Below are 23,003 nucleotides of genomic sequence, written 5' to 3'. Positions count from 1 at the left end.
ACCACCAGAAGGCTCTGAAAACTGGACCTCTGTTTCCAGCCAGGTTGAACGATGGGGGGCGGTAGAGAAACTCCTTCAGGTATACAGGGCCAATGCCATTTAGGGCTATAAAGGTCAGCACCAATACTTTGAATTGTGCTCGGAAACATACTGGGAGCCAATGTAGGTCTTTCAGGATCAGTGTTATATATAGAGAGCGCATTGCAATAGTCTAAGCAGGAGATAACCAAAGCATATACCGCTCTGGTGAGACAGGACGCAGACAAGTAGGGTCTCAGCTGGTGTACCGGATGAAGCTGCTAGACAACCGCCCTGGACAAATAATTGGCCTGCGCCTCCATGGACAGCTGTGAGTCCAAAATGACTCCAGGCTGCACACCTGGTCCTAGGGGCATAGTTCCAGGGAGTCCTCCACACCTGCCCACTTGCTGTCCCCAGTACTTCTGTCTTGTCGAGATTCAATCTCAATCTGTTAATCCATCCTCTAACTGCCTCCACAAACTCACACAGTTCTCTATACTTACCGTGTTTCCCCGAAAATAGGACATACCCATAAAATAAGCCGTAGCAGGATTTCTACAGCTCGCTGCCATGCCGCACCGCATGGAGCCCTTCCCACTGGAATAAGACACACACACACACACCCTGAAAATAAGCCATAGTGTGTCTTTTTGAGGAAAAATAAATATAAGACACGTGTCTTATTTTGGGAAAACACGGTACATGCTCTGAGAGTAAGCCTCACTGAACTTAATGACATTACTTTTGAGTATGCCTCTATAGGATTGCACTGTGATTTGTTTTGATTTTTAATGTCAAAGCACGGACTTATGCTTGTTGATTGTTAGACACATGTCAATCCCAGAAGAAGAGTTCACATTCTTTGCAGAGAATAATGTATTTTATTTTATTTTTTTAGATCTGAGCTGACTGCTGAGGTAGCTGGAGGGTATAAAACTGGATTCTGTTCATGGATTACTCTGAATGAATAGAGATTGGCTTCTTGGACCTAGAGGCTGGATCACAATACTTTTGATGATTTTCTAGTCCCTGTTCTTTCTCTAGTTCCATAATAATGCACTACTTCTATATATAGATAGAGAGATCTCCTCATTATGTTTGAATGAGGGTCATGGAGTCAGTTGTAAATGACTTTGCTTTAAGATGTTTGAATTCTGCATGCTTGTATTGTATTCAGACCTCCTTTTAAATCAGCCTCTGCCCCCGCCCCCCCCCAAAACCCACTCAGCCCTATAAGTGGAAGAATAGGTCAACCAATGATATTTACCAACATATTTAGTAGGACTGGGTTTTGTATTTCAGGTTTTCGGGGTTTTGTTTTGTTTTGTTTTTTGCAGCTGTAGCATCTCTTGAAGTAGAAACATCAAGATATAAAGACATATTCACAGGCTTGTAATAGCTTGTCTGAGTAATTATAGATTTGTTTCAAATTGTAGCCTTCCACTAACAGAAGAGCCTGTCATCTTACATTGAAATGAGCAATTAAGTGTGTACAACTTGTAATATATTTGGTTGTTTAAAGAGAACCACAGAATACAATATGTTTGTTTGCTTCTCCTTTTTAAGTTTGGGATTGTACATTTTAAAAAGCTGAATGTTCATTAAGAGAAATTATATAATCCATAGAGCGCAGTTTCCTAATTATTAGACAGTAATTGATTTACAGCACAATCCTGTTCATGCTTACTTGGAAGTAAGCACCACTGTGTTTATTGGGGATTTCCCCCTCTAGTAAGTGTGTTAAGGATCATATCTTTAAAGGATCAAGATTTAGTGCCCCCCCCACCTTGAACTAGTGGGAAACAGAGTAGAAATGGGGAATAAAAATGCTGGGGAAAATGTGTGATGTCCTCGTATATAAACAATTAGATATGAGACTTGTTGATTTATCTGGGAATGCTAGAAATATTATGAGCCAGGAATTTCTAATTTTGAACTACTGATCTATTCATGATTACAAAGGGAAGACCCCCAGGAGTAAAATTTTGTTTTTGGCTGACAGTGCATATCATTGCAGGTTAAATATTTAAAAACCATCCCATGCATCCTCCTTTACAGTAAACCCCATTGAAAGTGTGTATTTTGAGTAAACCTGTATAGTAGAAGTTGCCAGCTTTCGAGAACTAGTGTGGAAATTTCAAATTTTGAGCAAGTGATGGGGTGCCAGTCACAAAATGGCTGCTGTGTTGTGTTGTTGGTGGTGGGCATAATACAAAATTAGAGAGGGGCAACCGTCCCCTTCTTTATGCTTCCCGTGGTAAGTCTGCTATGTCCTGCTGGTCCTGATAATGGAGATCACACCTACAAACATGAATGCTGGTGCTGTCTATTAACAACAGGGAGCGTTCATCAGTACCAGGAAAAATATACGAGGTAGTCACACCACTCTCATTTTGCAGAAATCAGAAGGTATATGCACATTTTGCTCCATAGCTTACTTTCCAAGTGGGCTAAAAACTTTAATATTATTTTAGATTATTATTATTATGAATCTCTTTAACAGTAACAAAACACAAAAATCAAGAACAACTTAGGTGCAATGGAGTACAACACAATTACATAAGATGTTAAGTCTGCTGTACAGATACGCCTAAGAGCCCAAGCAACATTGCTGAATTTTCAAATTCTCCTGTCTTCCCCCCCCAAACTGATTTTTATTAAATTTTCCAAATAAACATCAATTAAAAACAACAAAACATAAACAACAAACACAACAACAAATAACAACAAACAAAATTTTCTCGATTTACCCTCTTATCAACTATTCTAATTTAGCTCTGCCGAGCTTTGACTTCCCTCCCTCCCAACCTTCGGTTTTCTTTCCCACTCTTATCTCGCAGTTCCATTTAGTCCGCCTACTTAAAGTCAGTTCGTAGGATTTATTTCAAACCTGCAAGTGTCTTTAAACTTCTACAGTTCTTTTCCATATAGTCCACAAATTTACTCCATTCCTTTTGGAACCTTGTCTCTCCCTGATTTCGGATCCCGCAGGTCAATTTTGCTAACTCTGCGTAGTCAATCATTTTCGTCTGCCACTCCTCAATCGTTGGTAACTCTTGTGTTTTCCATTTTGGGGCTAATAAAGTCCTAGCCGCGGTTGTAGCATACATAAATAATTTTTGATCTCCCTTTGCCATCTCCTCTCCTATTAGTCCCAATAGAAACGCCTCAGTGGGAAAGGTGTATCTAAAAATATTTTTCAATTCATTATATATCATTTCCCAAAATCTTTTTACTTTTTTGCATGTCCAGCACATATAATAAAATTCACCTTCTTTATCTTTACATTTCCAGCATATCTTATTACTCATTCTATACATCTTAGCTAATTTTACTGGTGTTAAATACCATCTATACATCATCTTCATTACATTTTCTTTCAAAGTGGTACATGCTGTGAATTTCAGTGTTTGATTCCACGGTTTCAACCACGCATCATATTCAGTATTGTGCCCAAAGTCTCTTGCCCATTTTATCATCACCTCTTTTGTCAATTCATCCTTCGTATGCCATTCTAACAACAAATTATACATTTTGGATAACAATTTCACTCTGCCTTCCAACAATTCTATTTGAAATTTGGACCTTTTATCTCCAAAACCTATTTATTTATCGTTTGTTAAGACATCATTAACTTGGTGGTACTGCAGCCATCCAGTCAGCACCTCTTTTATCTCCTCATATGGTTTCAACCTCCAACCTCTATCTGATTTCGTCAAAATCTCCTCGTAGGTGGCCCTCCTCCCTTCCATATTTATTTTTTTAACCGTCAGCACCTCCACTGGTGAAATCCACCATGGGGTTTTTGTCTCTAACAGCAATTTATTTATTTCCTACACCTCATATAAAGACCTTCTTATCACATGATTTGTAAATCCTTTATGGACTCTTTTTTTTTATCATACCAAAGATATGCATGCCAACCAAATCTGTTGTCGTAACCTTCTAAATCTAGTAAATCAGAATTTCCCAGTGTTATCCCTTCTCTTAGCCAACAGAGGCAGGATGCTTCATAATATATCCTCAAGTCTGGCATGGAGAATCCACCTCTTCTTTTCTATCAACCAAAATTTTATATTTTATTCTTGGCTTTTCCCCCTGCCAGACAAATCTCGACAAAATTTTCTGCCATTCTCTGAATTCTCCTGTCCCTTTAATTATTGGTATCGTTTGAAATAGGAATAACATCTTAGGAACTGCTGCTATTCTTCCAAGGAACGACAACTTCATTCTATTCCATGTTTCTAAGTCTTTCTTTATCTCCTTCCACACTGGTTCATAATTGTCATTAAATAATTGTCATTAAATAAATTAATATTTTTGCTGTCATCCATATTCCCAGATATTGTACTTTTTTGCCACTACGATTCCATGTTTCTGTTGCAATTCCTCTTATCTTCCATCTTCATGTTTTTAACCACCATTTTTGTTTTCTGTCTATTTAATTTAAAGCCTGCCAACTGTCCAAATCTCTCAATTTCCTCTAAAGCTTCTGCAACACTGTCACTGGGGTTTTCCAAAGTTAAAACTAGATCATCCGCAAAGGCCTTCAATTTAAACTTTTGCACCTACTTTAACACATTTAATCGCTGAAACTTCTCTTAATCAGTTCAATAATACTTCCAGGACCATGATGAACAATAATGGTGATAATGGACACCCTTATCTAGTGCCTTTTGTAATCTCAAAATACTCCGTCAGCGCATTATTTATTATCAATTTCGCTTTTTGCTCCGAATATATTGCTTCTGTTCCATTCAGGAAAGATCCTCCTACTCCCATCGCTTCCAGATTTTTATTCATAAACTGCCAAGAGATGTTGTCAAAAGCTTTTTCTGCATCTATAAACATTAACACCGCAGGTTTATCAATCCTGGTCTCCAAATATTCTATTACATTTATCATATGTCTGACATTGTCTTTTAATTGTCGACCTGGAAGAAATCCTGCTTGATCTTTATGTATTATCTCCTTTAAAATCTCTTTCAGTCTCTTCGCCATAATGTCTGCAAAAAGCTTGTAATCATTATTCAGTAACGATATTGGCCTATAATTTTTCACATCTAATCCATCCGAACCTGGTTTCGGGATCAATGGAATTTTCAAATTCTCCTGTCAATAATTGCTGGAGGCTGTCTAAACCTGCCCCCTTCTTCAAGACACTTTAAAAGGGATACTATTCTTTATCAGACAAATCAAGTTCAGTCCCCCCTTGAATAACTTAATGGTGTTAAGTTAGATGTTCTGAGAACTATACTGTATATTCCATATGTTGTTATACCACATATCTTGAGATTTCCAGTGGGATGCTGACTACTGTTGGCAGAAGAGAGCTTCATATCAGTTCTCACCTCTGCCAGTGGTGAGATGACTGCTGCATTGTTACTACCTTCTTGTTGTCAACATAGGGAGGTAGGATTGCAACCTAAATTTTGAAAGCAGCAATTACTTAATAAAGTCCTAAATAAACTAGCTGCTATTTAAGATGTGGTCCTTAACATTCTGGCTTAGAAGTGAGGATCACTAAAATTCTGACAGTATTTGACTTCATAGCTGGCTACCAGATTTGCAAGTCCAGTTCTAATTTGTAGATCTCTGTATGTATGTATAAAATTAATTTCTGGCATCTCTGTTAATAGGAATAATCTGTAGCAATAATTTGCAGTGACATGTTGATGAGAGCTGTTCATCCCCTTTCCTCAAGGAACATCCACGTACAATTATTAATTTCTTTTAATAAAGTAAACTTGAAATCCTTACCAAAGTAGGGTTGTTTCTGCCCCCCAGCTCAGATGTTGCCTAGTGATCTGGCTGTGTGAATTTTTCAGACAAAATGCTATTTATCCATCATAATTTTACTGTCACACACTGATATAAGACAGAGAAAGAAAAAGACTTCACTGAAGTAAATCAGTTATTTTTAGAATACATGTCATTTGAAAAGCATTACGGAAAAATCTTAAACTTGAAAAGGACTAATGATAGAGCACAGTTTAAGCTCTGTTATATTTTTAACCTTAATATCTTTCAGATCAAATCAGATCTGAAGTGCCATGGTGATTTTAATCATGGTATGAGGTACATGTCAGAAAGAGAAGCTTGAAACAAGTAACTCAGCCATCTTTGTTATAAGTGGTTGGGACTGTGGCATGGAGATAATTAGAAATATGCATTTGATGTGTATTACAATGCTGTGGTCATCTTGAATGTAAAAATATCCATCTTGACTGCCAGAATTCGTTCAAGTGAAATCAGATTTCTGAACTAAGCTCGTATTTGCTTTGGGTTGTCTGTTCAGAATAATTGCCACCTATGTCCTTAATTGTACTCAGACTTTTCTGCTAGGCAGCTTTGCAGATATTGCCAGAGACAGATTAATTTTGCTAATCATATTTTGACTACCTTCCCTGCTTCCCTTACCACTCTTGGTGTGTTTGATCTGCATAGCACCTTGTTGTTGTTGTTGTTGTTAATTTATTTATACCCCGCTCTTCTGGCTGGGTTTCCCCATCCACTCTGGGCGGCTCATCTGATGATGAGGCTATAGTTGTGCAGGCTCTCCTAATGGGAGGATGCACAAAAGTTGTAGAACTCAAGTAACCAAGAAAATTACTTGATGAGAGTCAGAGCCAGCTCATTCCAGTCCCCCACCGTGCCCCACCCTCCTCAGTAATGATTTCTATAACAGCAACAATGAGACTGAGAAGGAGGAAGCTGGCAGGCAGCCCCATCACCTAGAGAGGTTGGAAGGCAGGCAAGGAAGGGCTGACTGAGGCTGGGAGGAGCAGCAGCACCCGATCCACCAAACAGACCAACCTCCATTGTTATGCTAGACTGCAGGTTAGATCTTGTAAAGGCGAGAGAGGTGGAAAGTATTGTGCTTGCTTACCCTATGGCAGGGTGAGTACTTGCAGCCTCAAAGGAGGAAAAGTTGCATCCTGGCAGAAGAAGACAAATTCCCCCTCCCCACAGCCTCTAGGGTCATCCCCAATAAGCAATGTTTACACCGACAGACCCTGCTTTAATGTGTTTTTTGCAAGAATAATACAGGATGCATGCAAACGCTGCCTTGGGATGTGAGTTCTTCATTTCAGCTATAAATGTGAATGGAACCTGGACTGTCTTTTGTTTTCTTTAATCCCCTCAAGCTCTGCTTTATCAAGATTAATGAATGACTTGGCAAATGAAATTCTTTGGGTTTTTTTTTAATTTGCTCCCCATAATTTTTTGTCACCTTCCCAAGGAACTGGAAGTGTTTTTTTTTATCATACTGTCCTCTCGTTGGGAAATCTTGCCCCCCCCCCCAACACATGCATTGTTAATGGCACAGTTGCAGTTCTGGCAGTGTCATTAAGCAATGAAACCCAGCCAGCCAGCCTCACACAGAGATAAGAGAATGTGCCTTTGTATAGTTGTGGAATTTTCATCCATCTACTTGAATGCCTTGCAAGATTGTTGCTTTTTGCCCTTTTCTAGGAAAACCACTTTTCTGGTTGGACAATGAAGGATGAAGCCTACTAATAAAATAAAGCCTCTGTATATTGTTCATAATACAGTAAAGCTTAGAGACGGTTGGTGATATCAGACTCACATTGTGCCAGGCACTTGGGGCATATGTACTGTAGTAAAAATGTAGACCTTGCCTCAGAGAGATTGTAATATGTAAGCCATTGGTATTGACGTTCCAGCCAGAGTTTAGCATATTTAATTCCTGTTGAAATCAACAGTGCTTAAAATAATACTTAACTTTGGCTGGATCCTGCCCTGGGTGACCTTCTTGATACTTTAACACATCTTGTTCTGCAGGCCAGTTGCTTAATAATCTCCTATTTCTATTTCTCCAATTAGCAGTGTCATCTAGTTACCGTATTTTTCTGTGTATAAGATGAGCTTTTTTGACCCAAAAATGGGGTTCAAATTTTAGGCTCGTCTTAGACATGAGTAGTGCTGAGGGGGGCACCCCCCAACAATCAAGCTGCCATTCACCGCTTAAAACCCAAGCCCGAGATTGTAAGTGGTGTGAGGGGCATAGCTGCCAAGTTTTCCCTTTTCTCGCGAAGAAGCCTATTCAGCATAAGGGAAAATCCCTTTAAAAAAGGGATAACTTGGCAGCTATGGTGAGGGGTTGTGTGCTGCATTCTGGCAGGTGAGCAGTTTTTGGCATTCCCCTCAAATAATCCTCCCCACAAACTCAATCCCCCTATTTTCTAAATTTTGAGGCCCCCCAAATATGTGGTGTCTTACAGACGGAGAAATACGGTAGTTCCTAGACCCGAAGAATTCGACCTGTTCTCCAGCAAAGGAGAGGCCATGGTCTCAAGCAGGCAGATTTTATGGATAAGTTAGATGGTCAGAATAATAGAAGTTAGATCCTTTTAATTTCCTCTGCTATACCTACCCTTTAGTAATTGAGTTTCCATTTACCTAATTAGTGCAAAAGGATGGGATTAACATATGTAACAGAAACAGATAATTTATTAATTATGATTTATGTTTGCTATAGTAAGCAGATGGCTTTATTATAGTGTTGTGTGGAGGAAAGGGGGGATATTTCCTTATTTTATTAACAAAACCCAACTTCTATTCCAATGGTTTTCTTAAATCCATACTTCTGCCACCATTTAATTCCACTTGTGCCCTTAATAGCCCAGTAGGATATACAGGTGAAACTTGGAAAATTAGAATATCGTCAAAAAGTGCATTTATTTCAGTAATGCAACTTATTATTATTTATTTTTCTTTCAATTTTTACAAATGCTTTCTTTTGGAAATTCCACAGTAATAAAACAAATAGTTACAATAATACAAAAATAAACATCACTGCTACATTTCATTAATTACATTCCATTTATAAGTGACCTGCCTAACGACAAATAATTACAATTACAACAAATAAAGGCTTGACATATCTTGCTTTGCATGTCATGCATCTATCTCATATATTGGTTTCACCTTTTAAGTTGCATTACTGAAATGCACTTTTTGACGATATTCTAATTTTCCGAGTTTCACCTGTAGGCATGCTTCAATCTGGTATAGTTACTATACTTAGCTATGATACTAATGTTTATTTCTTACAAGATTATGTAGTTCACAGGCTTATGCGGTTATTTTAATATAGTTCTGTCTCCTTAAATGCTTATACACTTTTCTAACTTGTTGCTGAAACTTGAAATACTAACCAATACAACTTCGAGGATGTAATCTGTTACCGTATTAAAACTCTTCTGTCCAGTTGCCTTGGTATTTGACTCCACTCCAGTTAAGCCTTACTAACAGTGTAACTGAGGACTTTGGTAAAAAGCCCCCGTTTGAACCCTGAGTCATGTATTTAAGCATAGGATCTGTTTTTCGTTGTCTTTTGCTGTCCACCACAAGGATCAAGCACTAACCTACATTGATTTTTCCTAACACCTAGCCATATATGCATTTCTTCTGACTCCACCCCACGTCCAGCTCCAGCCAATCACACTGTCCAACTAAGAATTCTAAACCTGCCACCCACCAACCAGAATTTGCGTACCTTCTATTTTGCATACTGAGAGTTCCGTCTCCAGCCCCTCCCCAGCTGTCAGTTAGCGTTCCCCAGTGACTGTTATAAACGGACTTTCACCTGACCAGATAGAATACTTCCTCCATCACAAACATTATACAGGGGTGGGGTGGGGTGGGGTGGGGTGGGGTGGGGTGGGGTGGGGTGGGGTGGGAAAGCTTATATTCTTCTACTTAGTGTATGTGTCTCTTCCCCCCTCCTTTCTTTCCAACTTTATTCAACACTAAGGTCTCACAACAAATGTAACTGATCTGTAGAAAACACAACCTGGAAAAAGACAATGTATGTGCTTTTGTAAACCAAGAAAATCTTTAATATTTATTCTAAAAAATAATAACCATGGAGCAGACATTACAATACAGATAAACGCTAAGTTACACAAAACAGTCAAACCTCGGTTCCTGAATGCCTCCGTTACTGTACGTTTCAGCTCCCGAATGCCGAAAACCCGGAAGTAAATGTTCCGGTGTTTGAACGTTTTTCAGAACCCGAACGTCCGACGCAGCTTCCGCTTGAGTGCAAGAAGCTCTTGCAACCAATTGTAAGCCGCGCCTTGCTTGTCAAACATTTCGGAAGCTGAATGGGCTTCCGGAATAGATTACATTCAACAACCGTACCTATTGAAAGATAGGATTTCTTCGCAGTTTACAAAGTAAATTGGGCTCCAGTTCTAAACATTTATTTAGTGTCAATAATGTGTTATGCTAAGGCTTGTAGGATGTAATAAACAATTATATGTGGATTTAAGTAAAAATAGCAAGTATTTTGTAAGGTTAGAACTGCACTGGGCGGTTCTAGAGACCGGGGGGAGGGGACAGGGAAAGGATACTCAAGACACTTTGTATGTATGTGATCTCTAGGGGAAATGTCACCCCGTTACTCAGTAGTATAAAATCTCCCTATTTACAAAAAAACAAACAGGTTTTCTTTCTGGATGTAAGAAGGGATGCTATTTTTTATTATTTAACTTGATCAAATGTAAAATAACTCTGTTAAATTGAAATAGGAGACTAATGTAACAAAACAAATGGAAGTTACATACAAAAAATTGAATCCCTTACTCTCTTATCAAATAGAATGGCTCAGTTCGGACAACAGTATCTTGTCCTTTTTAGTTGTGCACACAGTCCCTTCACTCCTCTCTTTCAAGTGCAGGCATTCAAACCACTAAGTCTCTAATTAACCATTGTTTCTCATTTTGCCCAAACTGGGAAACCTGACTTCAAAACCAGCCAGGATGTTAATTCACTGTTTGAATTTGGTTTAACATCCTGTCTTGGCCGAAAGCTGGTAACCATAGCTTCCCTGTTTGCACAAAACAGAAAACATGGTTCATTAAAGACTTCCTGGTTTGATTCCCCAAGCTGTGAAGGGTCTGCATGCACAGACAAAAAGCTCATTTATATCTCATTTATATTAAGCTTATTAAGCTGAGATAGGATTCACTGAACACAGCCATTAAAATGAAGCCTGTTTCTTATTGCTGAACAAATCAAAACAAAGGGCTGTCAAAAATATTCTCCTTTTGAGATCAAACATTTCAAATGTGGCATAATGAGTTACATCCCAGGTGGCCTTTTTGTAAACTGAAGGAGCTCTAAAGTTTTCAGAGGGGGCTGTAATTTAGCAGCAGTCTCTGCAGATTTTTACTACTCATTTTATTTACTACATTGCTACCCTACCTTTCTTCCAATGAGCTCAGGGCAGTCTCCATTTCGTCCTCACAACAACCCTATAAAATAATATAGACAGAGAGAGTGTGATTTGCCCGAGATCACCTAAGGAGCTTCTGGGTTAAGTGGGAATTTGAACCTCCGTTTCGCTAACCACAACATCACACTGGCTTCTGAAAGAGTGGAGAGAGTTCTGCTTTGTACCTTTGGATCCAACCTATTATGTCATGTGTGCGTTGTTACTTTTTGAACTGTGAATATCTGTCAATTAAGATAGTATGGACATTTATGGTTTATCTCATGAAGTAGGCGGGAGCTTTATTGAATATCCAAACAGGTGGGTGAATGGAAGACTGTAATAATGGTAGTTCTATCACATCTGCTGGAAAGAGGAGAATGGTGTCAAGCAAAGGTTGGTCCTGAGAGTATGACTCTTGACCCTTCTCAATTGCAGGGCACTCAAGGGTCTTTAAGAGGCCTTAACAACCCATCCTTCTCACTTCTGTATGGCCAAGTTACTGCCTAATATAAAAAGTGGTCCCCATTTTCTATATTGGCCTTTTTCTCTCTCTTGGCAATTTAAAATGTAATTAGCCCACCCTGAGATGTGTCCTGGGGTGGGATTGAGCCTGGAGCTAGACTAGAGATGTGAAGGCCCAGGGAAAAACCGGAAAAGTTCGGGGGGGGGGGAACCGTCCCTTCCCCCCACGTTTTTTCCCTGGAGCCTTTTTTGTTGTTTTTTGTTTCCGAAAAATTGGGAAAACTGAAAAAAATAGATTATGGAATGTTTTATTTTAACATGATGAATAAAATCTTTTAAGATAAGGGGTTCAGATATTTTATAAATCATTTTTAAAATTTTTGGTATGGTATCAGATTATTCTAATTTATGTGAGGACAAGCAAGTCCTAGGTTACAAACTGAACTTTCCAATGCAAGAACAAGATACATTTCTTCCTTTAGGAAGTGCTGTTGTCGCCAGAAAAAGAAAAAGGTTTCAGTTTTGTTTTTGCATGCGTGTGGTATGCATTGGTTCTGTTCCTCTTCACTAGGCCTCAAAGCACTGAAGAAAATATAGAGCAACAAAAAGGGCCTGAAAGTATATGTGTAGTCGTGGCAATCAGAGAAGTGTTATGAAAGAAAAAAAGAAATGAAAATATTTTAAACATTAAATGCTGTAAAACAGTCTTTAAAAAGTGAAATAAACTAATTTAAGCATATAAGCATAAGCATGGTTAACAGACCCACATCATCAGTGTGAGGAAATACATAAGGTCTCATGGGCAAAACATGGGAGGTGGAATAAGCATGTTGCATAGCAAACAGTGATGAATGACAAGTTAAAATTCAGTTCCTTTTTGGATACACTATATTTTTAATATGCTAGTTGTGATAATTTTATACCCATTAGAATTGTCCATAGTTATATTTTGTTTCTAAAGTAACAGATGACTTTCAATCTGGAAAAGAAAAAAGAAGTGCTAATGTAGCATTTTTTTCAATTTTTCAGAAAATTTCCATTAAAAAAAAAACAACCCCAGAAAAAAACGGTTTTTCTTCCGAGCTTCGAAATTTCACATCTCTAAGCTAGACTCTAGAATCTCCCCCATTGAAGCTCTTGGATTGTGACTGAAAAATGCAGTTCTGTGAGCACTACCTCCAGTCTCATGGCATATGTCATGGGGTGTTTTTGGAAGTAGAGCAGGGCATGCCTATGTGCCTCTTTGCGTAGGATATGCTGCTCCTAAACCTTCAACTTCTCCCTTCATTCCCTCCATAGAGGGCAGCACCAAGGCTCCACCTAACTGCCGAAGTATTGTTTTGCAAGGCCGTTAATGATCAAACCATAATACCAAATGTGCTACATACAAATACTTCCCATTGATTTCAATGGAATGCTCGATATGATTAGGATAGGGATGTAATATGCCTTGGAGAAAGGCCAACCACTGCAGATGCTTTTGTGATAACACCAGACTATAGTTAAATTTCCAGAACTGAGTAATATTTTCACATTTTTCAGAGCCGTTGCACAAGGGAGAACTGCAAATATCTCCATCCACCAACACATTTGAAAACTCAGCTAGAAATTAATGGCAGGAACAACCTGATCCAACAGAAAACTGCCGCAGCAATGCTTGCACAGCAGATGCAATTTATGTTTCCAGGAACGCCTCTTCAGCCAATGGTAAGTACCTTTAACAAAAGAGTTGTCTGTATTACCTTTAAAAAGCCATTTCCAGATAAACTGACAAATGCATTTCAAGCACTTTAAAATTTCCACCTTATGAAGTTCTGAAATAAAATGCCTAGATCAGTTTTGTAAATTAAATTCATATGTATCTATATCTATATTAGGCCAATAAGTGAAAGTCTGAGCTGTAGAGCTATCTTTGGATAGGTTATAAAATTATTTTTATATACCGGTAACATATTTTGTATGCATTCTTCATTAAAGGCTGGGCTATTTGGGGGGGGGGTGTTATTCTAGAATGGCTTTGTTCTGAAAGTTTAACCTATAATGTGGAAATCATATTACGAACTTGTAGCTTTGTGTTTAACATTCTTGTCCTTTAGCATTTTTGTCATCAAAATTTCAGGTGCATGTTATTCCTTTATAGGATCAGATAATACCTATGAATTTCCTAATCTGTAACTGACAGTTTCTACTTACCCTTCTTTAGTCCGAGTAGAAGTAGGCCATACCAGAATGTATAACAAACTGTGGTTCAGATTTGTTTTTTGGACTTCAGAAGGGTTGTGCTCTGCAGTCACGCTTGGGAGCAAGTCATGCTGGCTGAGACTTTTTGGGTTTTGAGTTTAACATTATTTGGACAACCACAGGTTTCCTTTTCCTGAAACAGTATTGCGTACCCCTCACTGTTTTCCAGAAGGATCATGCCAAATGTATGCCTTCAATTGGATTTGCAGGTTTATAGTTTAGTTAATTTTACTGATGTAAAATCACCCAGCCATTGACCGGTTGATTGTGCTGCCTTTTTTCATCTTTATCTTACGTGTTTATGTGCAGTACTCATATATCCTCCCACACAAAAATGACTTAAGAACTCCTCATATTGAGTCAGTTATCAAATGTGAACTTCAATTTTTTTCTGCTTCTTAATGTCTGTTTTGGTTATCCCTTTTGGTCTAATTTATGGAGGCTAAGCCATGTTTTTCCTTTGAGGCTGAAGCCTGTAGCGGAAGCTACCTCAGCAGCACATAATATATTCTAGACACAATCACAGATGCTTTTCAGACTGGTGAGTCACTTAAAAACAATGAAATGATATGTGTTTGGAAACACCCATCTACTCGCATTGTGAGATCTCATACATTACACATACTATCCTGTGTTTTCTTTGAAGCAGCCTCAAGTCCATAATTTCAAACTACAACTACATATTTCAATCTCACATGGTTAAATCATTCCCCCGCTTCAAGAAACTGCTCAAATGTCTGGAAACTTCCTTGTTCTCCCATGTTTTGACCAAATTCAACAGCATAGACTTTTCACCCTGGCAAGCGTTTGACTCTGTAGTGAACACTGACTTTTAGGACTTGCTTGGGGTGTTTTGTTTTGTTTTAAAGCCAGACAGCACCCACGGGGTATCGAACTGCCGTTAAGCAATTGGAGAATCTGCAAAAGATTGTTCCGAAGTAACCGCTAGGCTAAGCTGGCCCCTAGGACTTGCTTGCTTGTATTTTATTATTTCTTTTTAATGAAATAATTAAAATCCACCCACCTGCACTCGCACACCCCTTGCAAATTGCCTAACTCCAGATTCAGGTGCTGAGGAGGCTGTAAACAGTCCATGCAGGGTAGAACCATATTGACTTTTGTCATAATTCTCTGCAGGCAAGCTGCTTCCCTGATATGAACCTGTTTATTGCTGCAGTGTTTGTCTGGAATGTGAGTTATCCATCACTGTAGGCTCTGGACATATGAACGTTGACTCGGTTTATATCTTAACGAGAAATTCTTTTTTTCAAAGTTCCCTGCAAAGTCTGGAGCAGCGTTCTGGAGGCTGGCCAGTGTAGTTGTGGTTCTCCTAAAAAGTGATGCATCTGGCTGGAAATTGCAGCCAATTTTGACCCTTATTGTTTTGAATACAGAACCATGTTTGCCTATAGGTTTTACATGTTTGTTTTTCCTCTCTCTCTCTCTCTCTCTCTCTCTCTCTCTCTCTCTCTCTCTCTCTCTCTCTCTCTCTCTCCCCCCCCCCCCCCGCTTTCTCAGCACTCATTTCCTGTAGGGCCAACAATAGGATCCAACACAGCACTTAGCTTTGCACCATATTTAACACCCGTCACTCCTGGGGTTGGATTAGTTCCTACTGAAATTGTCCCCACACAGCCTGTCATTGTTCCTGGAAGCCCCCCTGTCTCAGTCCCTGGTTCAACCACGACACAGAAACTCCTCAGGACTGATAAGCTAGAGGTATGGCGAACACCATTATGCTGATGCGTACTTGGTATGTTAGGATTCTGGAAAAATGGGGGGGGGGAGTTAGTGCAGTGAAGCAGTTCCCTAACCTTAGGTACCGCTAAGGTAACTACTAGAGCAGAGATCAGCTCAGAGTAACAGGAGTACAGAAGTAATTACATCATTATATTACTGCTGCTGTGTTTTTATATGGCTTGGGTTTGAGGCTGTTAGCAGTTTTACATGGAAAGGACCTAAAAAATCCAGAAAATAAACCCAGGGAGAGACTCTGAGCACCAGCTATTTATAGGTCTGTTACCAAGTAAAGGTAAAGATAAGGGTACCCCTGACCGTTAGGTCCAGTCGCGGATGACTCTGGGGTTACAGCACTCATCTCGCTCTATAGGCTGCGGGAGCCGGCGTTTGTCTGCAGACAGCTTCCAAGTCGTGTGGCCAGCATGACTAAGCCGCTTCTGGCAAATCAGAGCAGTGCACGGAAACGCCGTTTACCTTCCCGCCGGAGCGGTACCTATTTATCTACTTGCACTTTGACGTGCTTTTGAACTGCTAGGTTGGCAGGAGCTGGGACTGAGCAACAGGAGCTACCCCATCACGGGGATTCTAACTGCCAACTTTCTGATTGGCAAGCCCTAGGCTCAGTGGTTTAGACCACAGCACCATGCACAATTGTTTGCTTTCCCTAAGTTACCTACCAGTTTGAATGGAAAGAAAACAATGTATTTTGGGAAAGCTGAGCTACTATCCCATCCTTGTAACATGTGAAAACTAGCACAAAATGGGCCAGAAGAATAGCAGGAGTACTCTACGCTAAGTAGGAAGGGAGGGTTCCATCATTTTGCTCTCTTCCTGATGGCAGACAATATGGCTGCTGTGTGACCACTACCACTAACCAACTCTGCTGACACTATAAACAAGGGGCAGAAGAGCAAGATTTGCTTGTGTCTTTGAAGGTGCATGTACCAATTGAACCACACTTAGGCGACTTTATAGATTTGTGAGGAAGCATTAAGGGTTAAAACAGGCACCCCCAAACTCGGCCCTCCAGATGTTTTGGGACTACAATTCCCATCATCCCTGACCATTGGTCCTGTTAGCTAGGGATGATGGGAGTTGTAGTCCCAAAACATCTGGAGGGCCGAGTTTGGGGATGCCTGGGTTAAAATATCTGTTTCTCCTAATGCCTCAAAGGTGATCGCAGGCAAGTACAAGGAAAAACTAGGCTGCTGGTCTTCATCTTGTGGGTTGTGAGTTCCGCTAAGTTGGGGTGAGCCAATGGCAGGAAAACTATATTGCAATGGAGGAGGAAAGGGCAACGTAACAGAGATGGGAAATGGGGAAAGGGCTAATCTGAAGCGAGAGGGCATGGCTTGGATCCTGAGATAAGTTAACTTAAAAGTTCAGTGAAGGAAAGTTACCTGGCCCTCTTGGAGCCCCCTGGGCTTCTACTCTGACAGGTCAGGTGCTCCTCCTGAATAATGTGAGATGGGGCATGGGGGCCTACTGTGGCAGGGGCTGGGGTGTGTGTGAAAACAAGGAATGAGACATTTTCCTTCTATGAACTTCCTTCTGATAACTTACCCTAGCATTCAATCCAGTTTTAGCCCATTCCTCTCTTCTCCAGGAGCCGCCAGGCCACATTATTTATACAAGCTTCTAGAGAAGGACAGCTTTTCAGGGGAAACAGGTGGCTGAAGGGGGAAGAAGGGGACAGGAAGCATTCCCTCAGTGAACTTCCTTGCCTTAAGTTATCTTATGATCCAGACCTTTGTGCCTGAAGATACATAAGTTGCAGAACGGTTGCAGGTTAAGGTGGACGTTTGGTTTGAAAAGCACTGGAGGTCATTTGGTCTTGAGCCTTCGGAAGTTACCTTTTTGAATGTCTTCTCTTGTTCAGTATATGCAACTACCCCACCCCCACCCCTCTTGATCTAGTATGCATAATGAGTATTGTTTTGCGCACCAGGTTTGCAGGGAGTTCCAGCGAGGAAACTGTGCACGGGGCGAAACTGACTGCCGCTTTGCACATCCTGCAGACAGCACAATGATTGATACAAATGACAACACCGTAACTGTTTGTATGGATTACATAAAGGGGCGCTGCATGAGGGAGAAATGCAAATATTTTCACCCTCCTGCTCACTTGCAGGCCAAAATCAAAGCTGCTCAGCACCAAGCCAGCCAGGCTGCGGTGGCTGCTCAGGCAGCTGCTGCGGCTGCTACAGTGATGGTAAGTGCAAGAATGCAGGATCCCTAATTACTGCTTTTGTGAAGCCAGCATTGCTTTTAAGAGTGTAATTTAGCTTAAATCCTTTACCAGAATATGGCCTTCTGTTAATTTACAAATGCTGATCAAGCAAAATAATCAAGTGATCCAAGGTCCTTTTTCACTTTGTACTTTTGGCACAATAGGCATCTTTTTGGAGAACAGCGTACTTAATGCCCTATTTGCCATTGTTTAGGACAGGGTGTCTTCCCCACCCCACCCCACAATTTTAGGAATGGCTGGGTGAGGAGTCTTCTGTATTTGGATGTTCAGAAATTTGGATAGGCTGGTCTAACAGCAACATACAGTTAACATTTGCATAGTGGTTTCTGGGACCCAGAGTCTGGATGTAGGAGTCTCTGATAAGTTGATTGCTGTTTTCATAGTGACTGGAAGCGTTGCTTTTTGATTAAGCAGTATATAAAACCTGTTAAATAATTGAAGGCTAGCAAGAAAGAAGAGGGAGAAATGCTTTATATAGGCGGGTGTTAAGTTGAGGACTGGAGAGAATAGAATCCTAAATTTATGTGCATTTAGGGTCTATTCACCTGACTAGTTTGATGTGGAGGTAACATGGTGAACATGCACAAACTAGTGTAGCATCTTGTGAATTGCTATGCGTTGAGATCTCCTACAGAAAATTTCCAAATGGGGATTGAACTTGGACATGGCAGACTTCAATGCCCTTGGCATCCCATCACTTACCACCACGATTGTTTGAACTGACTCCTCATTTTTCTTAAAAGTAAAAAATTTAAAAGAACACGCTGTTATCTCACGAGGTTGATGAATACCTTAATACACTGACTTGCACAACATTTTTGCACTGTTCCAAGAACAACTCTTAAGTGCATAGAAGGGTTTGTGCTGGCACACCCAGGCTTCTGCTAAAGCTCATTGCACTGTACTGAATTTTTAAAAAGGAATGCTGAAAGTACCCGCCGTACACTGAAAGTGCTCAGGTGCATACAGAATTAACCACATGACTCTCTCTGCTGCTGTTTTTAAGACTGCCAGGAATGTCATACTAATGGCTAGAGAAAGTATCTTTCCAGAAGTGGCTTCTTTTGGTTCAAAAGAAGTGTTGAAAGAGCTGGTTTTGCCCTCAGATTTTTCTCACTACTTCTGGAATGTGGGTACCTGTCATCCTGAAAACTTTTATATTGGTAGCAAGTTAGTATCAGTAGAAGCAGAATTTTTCTGTCTGGAAGATAAGCTGACTCCACACACAGGTCAAAGAGGCATTGTCCTCATTCCTGGCACTGGGCAAATAGTTAAGACTTCTGCTGTATGCAATATAAGAAACACAACACACTACAGAATTTACTTAATGAAAGCCAACCTTCTGCAAAGACTTGATATGCTTACCAAGGGAACAGAAATATTTCAAGGTCAAAGAATACGCTTGTTTTAGAGGGAGAAAGGAGGATGTCTCCCACTTCAGTGTATGTTCCCAGCACACCAGAATCATCTTAAAGCATCAGAGTTATTCTAATGTTTGTTTAATTTAAAAAGCAGTTTAGGATTTGGGCGTGAATGTGTCTCAGAGCGAAAATGCCTCTGAAGCACATAGGAACTACACCTCCTTTTAAATTTACATAAGCCAGTGTTCAAACTGAACATTTGAAGAGGGTGGTGTGTTCCATTGATGACGATAGGAATGCAGAATCATCGGCCTAGCAGTTATATCTTTTACTTCTTAGGGTCAAGAACATAATTCTATCTTTGATTAGAACCCACTCACTGGCCCAGACTTGTTTCTTAGCTTCTGTGGCCATCATTGCCCTTGATCCACATCTTGTCATGTGCAACCAATCGTACACAACAGCTAGTGGTATGACTATGCATTCTCACCTCTGTGAAGAGACGCATCCATTTCAGTGGGACTCAGATGAGCACGAGAATACAAATTCAGGTGTACATCAACATGTGCATTGACTAATTACATCTTAGCCTGTTTCTGCTCATAGATCTCCCTTGCTGGGACAGCTGTCTTAAGAAGCAAGGTCGGAAGTTTTCCAAAACATGCACACACAACTTTTTTGATTGCTGCTTAAAATGTCATTCAAAACATTCTTAAGTACTAAGAATAAACACACGCAGTGGTACAAATGCAGCAACAACTCTTTCCAAGCATCCACAGACTCAAATCTGGTACTTACAGAGCCTCCTCCTTTTTTTTTTTGTATATAAGTATGATCTTTGGGTGACTCCATTCTCTTTAGAGGGTTATGTGCTGGCAATGCTGCAAAGATCAGGCTTTCTTCCTGTTCCAAGTATGGCACCACGACATGAAAATATGACCCCCGGATACCGTTGTCTCCAGAGGAGAAACCTATTGTGCTGAGAGTGTAAATGAGAGTTCAAATGTATTAAAATTTTAGCTTAGAAGAAAAACTTCACAGACTTTTTTTGGAAGTGTAGTCAAGCCCACCCCTCTTTGTTTGTTAGAAATTTTGACGGTCCAAACTTGCATGCAAGAGGTCCCAGGATCAAACCTCCCGTTCAGCATTAGTAAGGTTGGTAAAGGAGACTCTGGAAAGCCACTGCTACACAGGGTAAAAAATAGCAGAGTAGATGGATAAATGATATGGCTTTGTGGAAGGCAGTTTCATATGTTTTTTGTCCTTGCACATTTAAAATATTATACAATGCAGTGTTGCCATTTCTGCTTTGATCATAAAATAAAACTTCTGACTCGCAATGAGCTGTGTTTTCCATTACTACGTTTTATTAAAACTTGGTATATAGATTATTTGACTAAAGGTGGAAAAAACATAGAAAGTGCTAATTCAAAATAATGTGCAGTTTTTCTCTGCTTTGTGCGATAAGTTCATTGGAAAAAACTTTAAGCTGTTGTTCCCAGCATAGAAAAAGAAAAAGGCCCGTGCTGAATTTGCTGATAAGTTAATTATCCTAAATAACATTTACTAAATACACCAAAAAAAGGAAATAGATTTTAAAATTAAACAGATTTAAAATTTTATACTTCGCTAATAGATCTGTTCCTAATAACATGGTAAACCTCTTATGTGCTCATTCCATTAAATCGTTTTAAAAAACGTTTTCAGTTGTTTAGATTTGAATGTTAGCATTTGGAGATTAACTTGTGCTTTTTAACATGGCATAACTAACTTATCAAAAATTCTTTTAGGAACACCTCCCCCCCTAAAATAATGCTTTCCTATGTAGCTGGTGCTTATAAATGCTTAAGGGTGTCTGCAAGCTGCTGTTTTAATCAACTTTCCTAAATTTCAAACATCTATATTTTACTCTCTTATATGCTTTTAACTAAGGTACAGTAGATGCATTTTTTGCTTCAGTACTAATTCAAGATGTAATATTCATTTCTTTAGAAAACAAAACATTTTTGTTGTTGTGCATGCCTAGTGTTTTGTATGTTGTATATTGCATTCAGAATATTTTTTTCCTTCTCACCTATCCACAATGCAATGCCGTTCCCATGATGCACCTCTGCTTGCTGTTTACCTGTATGTTAATTCGCTTGAATCCCATTGGCCCACTGCCATCATGTGCTCGCTGCCTGTTATTAAAAGACTCAGTCGACTGCCAAAGCAATGAAGCGACCTCTCGAAACAACTGTAGACCTGGTACTTTGACCTTTCACCTTTTGCTTTGCATGTAGCTTTTCCGAGATGCAAAATAATTTTTAATGTTAACTGAATTTTCTTGTATTATTAATTTTACAAAAATAATTTCAGTATTTTAGCCATTTCATTTTCACATGTAGTGATTGCAAAGCAACTTTCCGCCTCTCCTAACACAGTTTCATCTTCAAATATATTCCCTTAAAAGCTTTTTAAAAATCCTGCTTTTGTAATTGAAGATGCTTCTTCTATGCTAATTAATATAGTTAGCGATACAAAGATATTTAACTTTTAAAAAATGTTATGAAAGACAAGTGCTGTTTTTCTTCTACTATTTTTAGCCATATTTAAAGAAAGATCTTTGGATTTCTTTAAAAATCCCTTCAGTCTTGAAAGGCTTTTGTTGTTGTTTCTGTTTCAGTTTAATTGTTGTGGTGCTATAACTTTAGTTTAATTGTGCATTAACTATCAATAACAAAAAAATGCCATCCATTTGACATTGTTCCTGTTTTGAACTAATGTGCATGGCAAGGCATCTTCAACCAAATGTAATATTTTAAGAGTAGAACAACCCATTACAGCTTCTGTCGACCTTACTACTGCTACTCTTATTATTTCATTTACAGGCCTTTCCTCCTGGTGTTCTTCACACTTTACCAAAGAGGCAAGCACTTGAGAAAAGCAATGGGGCCAGTGCTGTTTTTAATCCCAGTTTCTTGCACTACCAACAGGCTCTTGCTAGTGCACAGTTGCAACAACATGCAGCATTTATTCCAACAGGTACGTCATTTTGAGAGTTTTGTTTCTTTAAATCTCCGCAGCAGAGATCACTCTATGTGTGATCACATTCATTGTGCTTGGACAAATCCGTCATATTCTAACCTTTTTTGTGACCAAAAAAAATGTTACATGGGATTATATTTTACTTCTGAAGAACATTAGGATTTCGGAAACATGTCAGTGTGGTGAAAAGGCTTTGGGTTGGATCCAGACCCACTCATTCTTAGAATAGACCCATTGAAATCAGCAAGTCCCATGGAGATTTTAGTGGGTCTGATCTAAGGGTGACTAGGCCTGGACCCAATACATTGAATGTGAACAATCTGCAGGACTGCTTATTTTTGGTCTTTCTTCATATGTGTCACAACAACCCATTGGGACGGAACACAGTCTGTTCTTGTCTCCATTGTTTTCTGTCAGCTTGAAGTATGTTTTGCAATTACACCTCTTTGCATAGGTGTTTTGGGAACTAATGAGAAGAGCCTTGAGGGACAAAGTAGGCATTCAGTTTCACTAGGAGTATGTTAAGTACTTGCAATTAACTTCCTCTGTCCTTCAAGTATATCTTGCATGGCTTATCTGTACATTTCTCAAGCAGAATGAAATTCCTACTTAACATCAACCTGCTTGCTAATATTCAGACTCCTTCCGCTATTGA

General features: G+C 39.5%; 1 protein-coding gene across 11 annotated transcripts in view; it reads left to right on the top strand.

Moving 5' to 3' along the window:
• Nucleotides 1-23,003, top strand: part of MBNL2 (muscleblind like splicing regulator 2) — a 77,576-nt gene that overhangs the window by 27,865 nt on the left and 26,708 nt on the right. For 6 of the 11 annotated variants that reach the window (XM_035114348.2, XM_035114356.2, XM_035114355.2 and 3 more), the window contains exons 3-7: nt 13,271-13,435; nt 15,488-15,688; nt 17,658-17,921; nt 21,515-21,568; nt 22,192-22,345. In XM_035114348.2, the coding sequence (XP_034970239.1) occupies nt 13,271-13,435; nt 15,488-15,688; nt 17,658-17,921; nt 21,515-21,568; nt 22,192-22,345 (838 nt within the window). The remainder of the gene's footprint in view (nt 1-13,270; nt 13,436-15,487; nt 15,689-17,657; nt 17,922-21,514; nt 21,569-22,191; nt 22,346-23,003) is intronic. The other 5 variants (XM_035114357.2, XM_035114358.2, XM_035114359.2 and 2 more) reach the window with 2 other exon arrangements.

This window comes from Zootoca vivipara, chromosome 4, assembly GCF_963506605.1.
Source record: "Zootoca vivipara chromosome 4, rZooViv1.1, whole genome shotgun sequence".
Taxonomy (NCBI): domain Eukaryota; kingdom Metazoa; phylum Chordata; class Lepidosauria; order Squamata; family Lacertidae; genus Zootoca; species Zootoca vivipara.
The sequence above is the reverse complement of the archived record's forward strand: the minus strand, read 5'-3'. Positions and strand labels throughout refer to the sequence as shown.